Source organism: Alligator sinensis, unplaced genomic scaffold (genome assembly GCF_000455745.1).
Source record: "Alligator sinensis unplaced genomic scaffold, ASM45574v1 scaffold854_1, whole genome shotgun sequence".
NCBI classification, from domain to species: domain Eukaryota; kingdom Metazoa; phylum Chordata; order Crocodylia; family Alligatoridae; genus Alligator; species Alligator sinensis.
The window spans coordinates 137,590-147,127 of NW_005843433.1; the positions used below are offsets into that span (position 1 = coordinate 137,590).

At 57.3% G+C, this 9,538-nt stretch overlaps 2 protein-coding genes across 3 annotated transcripts in view; one reads left to right on the forward strand and one right to left on the reverse strand.

The window, feature by feature from the left end:
• LAMTOR1 (late endosomal/lysosomal adaptor, MAPK and MTOR activator 1) overlaps positions 1 to 5,843 on the forward strand; it is an 18,380-nt gene extending 12,537 nt beyond the window's left edge. The window contains exons 3-5 of the mRNA XM_006038691.3: positions 587 to 664; positions 1,222 to 1,348; positions 5,097 to 5,843. Of these exons, the coding sequence (XP_006038753.1) occupies positions 587 to 664; positions 1,222 to 1,348; positions 5,097 to 5,189 (298 nt within the window). The 3' untranslated portion in view covers positions 5,190 to 5,843. The remainder of the gene's footprint in view (positions 1 to 586; positions 665 to 1,221; positions 1,349 to 5,096) is intronic.
• LOC102387319 (leucine-rich repeat-containing protein 51-like) overlaps positions 5,778 to 9,538 on the reverse strand; it is a 5,952-nt gene continuing 2,191 nt past the window's right edge. For both annotated transcript variants that reach the window (XM_006038690.2, XM_025195220.1), the window contains exons 4-5: positions 9,289 to 9,437; positions 5,778 to 8,886 (exon numbers count right to left, since the gene is read on the reverse strand). In XM_006038690.2, the coding sequence (XP_006038752.1) occupies positions 8,748 to 8,886; positions 9,289 to 9,437 (288 nt within the window). In that variant the 3' untranslated portion in view covers positions 5,778 to 8,747. The remainder of the gene's footprint in view (positions 8,887 to 9,288; positions 9,438 to 9,538) is intronic.

Consider the following 9,538-nt stretch of genomic DNA (forward strand, 5'->3'; position numbering starts at 1 on the left):
GGGAAGTTAACACCGTGATCACGGGAGTATCCCAGGAGGCCCTGTGACCCATCTGCAGCCCAGAGGTGCTGGGAAAGCTGAAGCAGTACCTCTGCCTCAGTCTGAAATGGCTGAATCCAGTGCTTCCCTTCTGTGGCACAGCAGCTTCCACATGTGGGTCTCCTCCCAGCCCTTGAAGGGCACAGGTGTGTTGGGCATGGTGGGAGGAACTGATTCAGACAAGTGAGAGGCATCTTCAGGCCACAGGCAGTCCCTGCTTGTCTGGCTCCTGCAGGCTGTCCCAAGCGCACAAGGCTGGCACTGGCACAGCCATGTTTCCATGTGGGGGGAACCCCTGCCTGAGAGGACAGGCTCTGTTCCAGCCACCTGACTTCTAGCTTTGTGCTAGACCCAGGCTGCCATGCAGGCAGAAGCCCATGATCAGACAGGGGGGTATTACTGCTCCCTGCCCTGGAACCCAGGTGCCTTGTATCAGAGAGCTGGAGCTGAGAGTGCAGGGGGCAGCTTCAGCACCCAAGAGACTCAGGGCTGGAGCTAAACTGGGCTGTGTGGGCTGCAGGACTGACCACCTTGCCTCCTTCCATAGTAACATCATTGACGTGTCGGCTGCTGACTCCCAGGGGATGGAGCAGCACGAGTACATGGACAGAGCCAGACAGTACAGGTAGGGGAAGCCTCAGCTTGGGCGGTTGGGGCTGCGGGGTGAGCAGAGGTCTCCGGTCACAAGATGTGTGGCAGGACCCTGCTACAGGTGCCCTGGGCAGCAGAAAGGCTGGGAGCTCTGGGGACTGCACACGACCGCAGCGCCATACATGAAGCCTGCTGTCAGTGGGGAGGCAGCACTGGCTTGCCTTGGCTCAGCCCTATTGAAGTGTTGACACCCTGCTGCCTTCCCTCAGGCTGGGGGGGGCCATGCTGGCTTCAGGACAAGCTTGCTGGGCTGGACAGATGCATCTCAGGGTTCCCTGTGCCACCTGGATCCTCTATGGGGGACTTGCTTGGGGATATGCCCCTCGCCAGGAGTCTGGCTGTTTAGCAGCTGCAGTATCTGTAAGTGCAAGATGTGGGGAAGGGACGTCTCGTCCAGAGCTGGGGCTTTCTTCAGGTATCCGAGGCCTCAACATAGCCCCGTCTCGCTGCCCGGTGCAATGCCTGCTCCACGTCGCATGCTAGGAGCTGCCGTCTGATTCTTAACCTCGCACTCTGCTCTCCCCCACCTAGCACGCGGCTGGCAATGCTGAGCAACAACCTGACGCACTGGAAGAAGCTCCCGCCTCTGCCGTCTCTGACCAGCCAGCCACATCAAGTGCTAGCGAGTGAACCCGTCCCCTTTGCAGACTTGCAGCAGGTGAGGAGCTCCCTAGACCAGACTGCGGGTGTCCTGTGAGCCAAGCCATGGAGTCCCTCCCAGGCTAGACTTATTCCCTCCAGGCAGTGCTTAGTGATCCAACAACTCGTGGTCTTCTGGTTGAAGGCGCTCATTGCTCCTCAGTCATTGAGGAGCTTCCCAAGACTCTGCCTCCATGTCTCCTAGATCAGTCTCTTCCTGTTTCTAGCCTTACTGAGTGTAACCCAGTGATTCCCTTCACTCCAAACTATTACAAGCACTGGAACATGGTGTATCCTATAAAGATCCTGCCTTAGGCATTTTTCCTAGCTTCCCAAAGCCTGGATCAAGTCTGGCCAGGTTAAAAATAGCTCTGCGGCCTTCATTTTAATTACCACAGATCTAGATTCTTTCTTCATAGGCTTGTAGGAAACTCAGGCTGGAAGGGACCTTGTGAGGTCATCTAGTCCAGCGCCCTGCTTAGCGCAGGATTGTCCGCAACTAAACCATCCCAGCCACATGTCTTTCCAACCTGCTTTTGAAAACTTCAAGGATGTAGACTCCACAGCTTCTCTAGGTAGCCTATTCCAATGTTAGACCACTCTTGGAGTCAGGAAGTTCCTCTTCATCTCCACTCTAAATTTACCTTGCTGCAATTTGAGACCATTGCTCCTGGTTCTGCCTCCTACAGCCACACACAAGTCTCTCCCATCCTCTTTATAATCATCCTCCAGGTATTTAAAGATCGTGATCAAATCCCCCTTCAGTCTTCTTTTCTCCAGACTCGGTAACCCTAACTCTTTCAGCCTTTCCTCGTTAATCTTGCTTCTCCAGGCCTCTAACCATTTTTGTTGCTCTTTGCGGGACTGTTTCCAGTCTGTCCACATCCTTCTTGAAGTGCGAGGCCCAAAACTGGACACAGTGCTCCATGAAAGGCTACCCCAGTGCTGAGTGGAGCAGAAGAATCACTGCCCTCAACTTGCATGTGACACTCCTGTTAATACAACCCAGGATGCTGTTGGCCTGTTTTGCACACTCTGGGCTCTTATTCAGTTGGTTTCACTGCCACAAATTCCCCTAACACCTGAGAGCCAGAATTTATTCTTCCTTGGGCCTCAACACCCTACAGCAAGGTCTGCAGAGCTGAGCAATGCCCCACCCCCTCCAGAGGCCTGGCCAGGCGGAAGAGGTTCTGTAGCACTATCTGTTGAGCAACTGGGTTGCCCAAGAAGGGGCAGGCTCATCCCTTACCGTCGTCTTAGCTCATCAGAGGGAAGCGTGGGGACACAGGTGCATGGATCTCATTTCAGAGGAGGAACTGTTTCTGAAGGGCAGCGGCTGGTGCAGTCTGACTTAGGTGTGGAAGAGCCAAAAACAATTAGCAAAACTGCTCCAACTCCACTCCTTCCTCCAGAGTTAAAGTTGAAGAGATAACAATGTACTAGCTGCTGCCCTTTTTGAAATGCCACCCTCTGTTCTCCTTCTGAAGGTGTGCTGTATGTCCACGCTCTAAGACCGCAGTCGCATTTACCTCTGGGTCATTTAGCTAGGGTTTTCCTCCAGAGCAAGACAGTGGTGGTGTCTGAAGCAGATGCACAGCCGACCCTCCAGAGATGTGTAGTAGGGGCAGTTGCAGAGCTTCGCCTCTAGCAGGCGGAGGACCATAGCCTGTTGGCGTGGAGGAAATGCCCCACTGGGGTGAAGCTGACTGGTTACATGGGAGTAGTTACCCCTCACTTCCTGGGAGAGTTTGGCCATGGGGCTAGTCTAGATGACTTTGTAAAGTCCCTTCTGGCCCCACTTCCCTACAATCTTATAGACAGACATGTGTCTAGGATGGTTTAGTCAGGGACAATCCTGCCTTGAGCAGGGGGCTGGACTAGATGACCTTGTGAGATCCCTTCCAGCCAGACTTTCTTATAATCCTGTGACTTAAGTCAGTGTGGCAGGGCTGTGCACCATGCGTCTGCTCCACTTTTGCTCTGAAGTAAGTGTGTCATGGCCACAACCCAAGAGGGGTGAAGACACCACTGATTTAAAGCCAGTGGCTCAGCTCTGTGGTCCTGTTCCTGCTTATGCCGGGGTGATCTGGAAACCTTCCCTTGTTATCCTGCCCCAGGAGCAGAGGCCCAGCATCACTCGGAGCAGAAGCCTTATAGCACACACCACGGTGGGGCAGAACAAGGCCTGATGCATGTGGCTGATCCTGGAGAAACATCCTGGGCTCTGCATGCTCCTTCAGCACTTTAAAACCAACCCTGTGGATGCTCCTGCCTCTGACTGCACTGGGTGCCTGCAGTCCTGCTTTTCTTTGCCTTTCCTAGTTGCCACAGTACATGGCTGTAGACGGCTTGGCTCCTACGAAGTCCTGCCGGCCTTGATTTAGGAGGAAGCAATCTAGGGAGACAGCTGTCCCTCATCCACCGCACCCATGTGAGGCTGCTTAGCAGCTGTAAACCGCTGTCTCATTAGAGGGCCAAGCTCATTAATGATCAAACCAGGAAGGCAAAGTGAATGCTTGCATCTGTCACCACAGGTTAATAGGAAGGCTTGTGCGGACCCGCTTGGACTGGGCTTCTATGGGATTTCTGACCCCCGTGGGCCTTGGCCGGGTCTGTACCTGTATGAGAAGCCAGAAACAATGGTAGCCTGGTGGCACTTGTTGCTGAATAGTGCTGAGCCCAGCACAGTGTTTGTGGGAGCTGTGCTGGGAGAAAGGCATCATTCAGATAGAGATAGAGGTCATGATGCTTGACCAGAGCAGTGTTTGGAGCAGTTCTTGTGTTGGGGGAGCTTGAGTCTGACTCTTGCTGTCATCTGTTTTCTACTCCTCTGTGCATTTCCAGCTGAATCCAGCCTTCCTTGTGGCACTAAACAGCTCCCCCGTCCCCTCGGATGTGGCTGAGACAGGAGCTGAGCACCCTTCCTGTGGAAACCCTGTGTGCATTTGTAAAATGCCTTGTGGCGAAGACTTAAACTTCCCATCCTCAGCTGCTGCTCCTGCCGCCTACCAGAAACACTGCCCCGAAGCCACAAGCCCCAGGGGGCTGCCATAAATGACCCTCCTTTTTCTTATCTTGGATATTTTTCCTTATCTTAGATATTTGGATATCTGACCACCTCTTCCTTGGCACCTATGTGGAGAACACCAGCTCCTGGGCTTTCTGCTGGGCCTTGTGACCCTGCTTCCCCACAGGGCAAGAGCTCCTGGGCTGGATTCTCCCTCCCTTGAGGCAGTGCTTGGGCAGCTATCTGCAACTGCAGCTGACCCCAACCCTCCATGTGCTTGGGTTATCAACAGGCAGCATTTCCCCTGGGGGTGGAGGCGAGCCTGCTTTCCAGCCAGCTCGGCCACAGGGGCTCTGAGACTTCTGTACACCACAGGGGTCAAGGGAGGCACCTGGCAGCTTCAGCTCAGGGTCTCATTCTCCCAGGGACTGGAGGCTGGGGGTGGGGGTGTGACGACATGGAGAGCCCTATATGGGTTGTAGCTGCAGCCGTGGAGGGGAGATGTTTGGCTGGGGCCTTGACTACCTGGAGTCACTGACTGCAGAGAGGCTGACCAGCAAGCTATTCAAGCTGCCTCTTGGTGGGTACAGCCTGGAAATGCACCTGCCTCTTCCCCTCCCTGCCCCTGCTGCAGTAACCAGCCCTCTTAGGCCAAGGCCCCTTGGTCGTTGGCATTGCAGCCAAACACCGGGTCTCTGGGGTATGGTTCTATTTCCCTTTCCCATCACAGTCCTTCATGTGCGTCTCTGCTTGTCCCCAGGTGTCCCGGATAGCCGCCTACGCCTTCAGTGCACTCTCACAGATCCACGTGGATGCAAAAGAGGAGCTTGTGGTGCAGTTTGGGATCCCCTGAGCTGGCGCCCGTGCCTGCCCGCACCCCCTCGCTCTTTCTGTTGCCCTCTTCCTCTCTCCCACCGGCACCCTGCTGCCACAGAACTTGTACAGATCCCCCCATTTCCTACTAATTGCCCAGGAGACCGGCACCATCGCCCAGGCCCCGCTGCTGTAGGAGGCCAGACCTGGTCCCAGGCTTTCCTTTTCTCTCATGTATGTGTGTGTGTGGGGGGGGGGCAGGCCAGCATAGCTGCGGGGGGGGGGGGAGGGGGGATGTTGTATTTCATAGGAAGCCTGTATTGTTGAGCACAACGGGAAGCATTTCTCCAGCCCCCGGGTGCCCTTGTTTCAAAGATTGGGGACAAGACGGACTCCTGGCTCTTGGCAGGTGGGGGTGGGCTTCAGTATCCCTCCCAGTTGCCAACTGCTGGTTCAGGGGATGCTGCACTTGAGACGATGCCCCCCAGGCCCTCGTATATTCCTGGAGGGCTGGGCTGGTTGGTGTGTGTGTGACAAAGGCATGGAGCGGACCCCACTCGTGGCACTCCACGCAGAGCTCTGTCTGCCTGACGCCCGCGGCTCTGCACGCCCGGGCCTTTCAGTTGGATTTTTTTTTTGTTGTTTTTGTTTTTTAATTTTTTTTTTGGCACCGTAGATAAAGCCCTTTCATTCAGCCCCAGGTCCCTGCTGTGTTCTTTCCCTGCTGCGAGGCAGGAGCTCCCTCGGCGCTCGAGGGATGGAGGGATGCAGTGAGGACTTGGGAACGTGGTCCCTGCTTTGGCTGCTATTGGAAGTGGTCACTTGGTCTGATCTCCTTGGGCTTCTGCAGCCTGTGTTAGCTGGCTGGCTCTTTTCTGTGCCAACTCATTTCCTGGTCCCTGGATAAGCTTGGTGCCAATGCTGCAGCTGCCAGGAGGATTGAAATCATCGATACCCAGGTGCTGTTGACAGGAGGCCTGTGTTGGTTTCCAGAGCAGGATACCTGGGAAAGACTAGATCTGTGACGCTGGACCAGGTATGGATCATCTCAGCATGGTGGGTCTCACTCTGCTTCTGGCCTGGAGTGCTGGCTTCTCTGTTTCATCCCCTGAGCCTCTGCTGTTGCCATTGGGCAGTGGCACCCTCAGGCCTGGGCATGAGGCAGGCAGGAGAGTGAGAGTCCCTGCCCTGTGTTAGCAGCGTTGCATGCCTCTCCCCACTCTCAGTTGCTTGTCCTTGTGTCCCCGTGCTGCTTCTGGCCTGCTGCCTGAGCAGAGTCTGGGCCTGTGATAGTGGGTGAATATCTCTGTGCTTGTTTTGCCAGCTGGGAGGAGTGTCCAGCTTTTTTCAGTGCCCCCTGCCCCTTCCCCAGGCCAACATTGCAGCTCAGAGCTGGGGGAACCGGCCCCCCCAAGGCAGCAAGGCAAACAGGGGTTTGCCCCAGTCCCTGGCTACCTTGGGCAGCTGCATTGGTGTGAGCGCAATGATCAAGCTGCATTATGAAAGCAAGGGGGTCCCTGCCCTACTGCTCCCATGGGCAGAAACCCAATTCCCAGGCTCTGCTTTCCTGGCTGCCTGATCCCTATTTATGCCACCTCCTGCTTTGCTGAAAATGTCCCCCAGCTCCGTTTCTAGAGCAGTCCTTCCACTCTGCAGTGGAGAAGCCTGGGCTACGGCTGCAGGTGCTGGGTTCTGATCCTAGACCCCTGTGCGCTAAGGTGGCTGATCTCAGCTGGACATCCAGACCCAGCCATAGGTGGAAATGGCAGGACTGCTGCAGCTCCCTGCATTGGAGCAGAGCAGCCTACATCTCCCCCAGCACATGTGGCTGGGCACTGGCAGAGCCTCATGCTCTGAAATTCCTCCAGCCCTGGGAGCCTCTGGGAGGGAAGGGGGAAACCCCCAGGTTCTTCACTGAGCAAAACAGACCAGCTAGGGGCAGGTTTTAGCAGGGAAGGTAATGAACCTTAGGAGCAGCTTTTGGGGAGGGGGAGAATCGCTAGCAGCAGCTGCCCTTGTGAAATGAGCTCAGATTCAACCGGGAGCAAGGGTGCTGGGACAGCCTGGGGGCAGCCCCTGGGCTACTCGGGCAGGGCAGGCTGGTGTTTGTGTCTTAAGGGTCATTGCCACTGGGGGCTAAGTCTGAGCCGGATGCATGTGCATTGCTGAGTGTTTAATAGGACGCTGCCACAGGGTGGCAGGAGCAGAGTACACGGGCACCAAGCACGATGCCCTTCCAGCCGAGTTCTCAGGGCAGCATCTCGCAACAGAGCAGGCAGGAGCACGCGAACCCAAGGGGCTGGGCTGGGACCCTTATGTCCCCCACTGCTCTGGGTCCTGTGTTCTCGTCCCAGCTGGCAACCTTTAGGCTCTGGTGGCAGAAGTCCCTTGTGGGGGACAGGTGCCTTAATGTGGGTGCGGGGCCCTATCTGGAGCTCTTCCTTGACCCGATGCCCTAAGGAGCCTCTGCAGGAAGGCGCCTTCCCTCTGGGTGGGCTGGTCTCAGCCAGGCGCAGAGCTGAGTCCTGTACCCCTCTACCCCTCCCGGCTATGCTGCTGGCTCCTGTGGTCCTGGGCCAGCTGCTGGGACTCAGAGCAGCAGGAGGGCTGCTCTGTTGTGCCAGGGAGGGGTGAAACTAGCCCCAGTAGGGCCCATCACCCCGTCCCCTCACTGCCTACAGGGTCCCATGCCCTTCTCTGTAGCACTAAGTCCTTTGTTTCTGGGGCTGCATAGGGGAGAGGCAGATCCCCAGCCTGGTAGCTTGCTCTGGTAGCTGGCTTGCTCTGTTCCCTGCAGTTGCTGCCTGGAGCAATCTGTATCCCCATCACCTGGGCAGCTGCAAGGCTGGCAGGGGCAGCTCCTGCCACTTGCTGGAAGCAGGGAGCTGGGGGTGGCTTTAGCCAGAAAGGGGCTGTAATGGCAGGGAAGAGCCTTGTGGTTTACAGGCTCCTGCCAGCTACCTGCACCCCAGGGAATGATGCCTGCACCTGCCAGCCTGGGACAGGCTGCCTAAGGGCAAGGTGGATGGAAAGGGGCCAGCCTCCTTGCTGTGGCTGGATCCTGGGGCAAGGTACTTCTGGGCTACTGGCCCTCCCCTACTCTGCACCAAGCCACGCAGGTGGGTTCTGGGCTGTGGATCCTGCTTTGTGCCTCTGCCCAGCAGTCTCTGGGGCTGCTGTGCTGGGAAGGGGATCATGACTTCTGGTCATGGGCTTATGGCCAGGGCTGCTAGGAAACTCCTTGAGATGGCGAAGGACACATGAGCTTTCTGGAGGTGCATGGTGCTGGTGGGTTGTTGCCCTCTAGGATTGGAGCTGCCTTGGAGATGGGGGTTGCCACAGTGCAAGTAGGACTCATCTCAGGCTAAAGCAGGAGCCTGAGACACCTGGGTCCTTGCTGTTGCTACCCCTGTTCTCAGGACAGCCCCAGCTCTCTGGCACTGACTCAGCCCAGCCCGTGGTCACTCACGCTCTGCTCCACAGCACGGCGCGAAGGGTTTATTCTTATGTCCCATGGGGCTTTCAGGCTCTCCAGGCTGGAGAGGGGGCCATGGACCAGTTGTGGATCTGCAGCTGTGGTGCCCGGCCTGAGGCCTCCTCAGGAATGCTCTCTCTTCTTGGCCTTCTTCGGCTGGGCGTTCATGCGCTTCCAGATGGCGGCGGTGGAGCGGTCCTGCTTCGTCACGGCACTGAAGTCAAAGGACTTGAGCTGGGGCAGTGTGGACAGCACGTAGCTCCTGTGGGGGCATAGGGACAGGGCTGGCACCTGCAGTCACCAGCCGTGATTGCAGGTGGCCTGCAAGCCAGTGGCCCCGCTGCAGCCTGGCCCTTTGCTTTGGAGGGACAGACACGGAGCCACAGGGCAGTCTGCTGGGGAACGTGGCAGAGAGCTAGTCTTTAGCAAGCTCCAGTCCAGGCCCTGCGATGCCACAAGAGAGGCCTGGATGAGCATGTCCTGTGCCCACTCCCAGCTTGGCAGGGGCACCTGGGCAGTGTTGCGACACCCACCCCCTCTGCGGGGCTGCATGCAAGGCAGGGGGAGTCTGCAGGGGTGGCCCCCACCCTCTGGCTCCTGTGCCCCCATGCCCTGGGCTGGGGCAGGCAGAGCAATCCCTGGGGCTGGGCACATCCCTGGGTACCTGTAGCCCTTCTCCTCCTCGATGGGGTTGCCGTGCAGCGTGAGGCTGCGCAGGTGGGGCAGGACGGCCAGCTTGTCCACCTCGTCCAGGCCCTGGATGCTGTTCGCGTGCAGCTGGAGGCAGTGCAGGTTGCGGTACGTGGTCAGGATCTGCGGAGCCCGAAGCCTGGGGGTTAAGCGGGGGCGCATGGGGAGGCCCCGTGACAAAGCGTCCCCCTCCTGGCAGCCGGGAAAGTGAGGCATGGGATAGG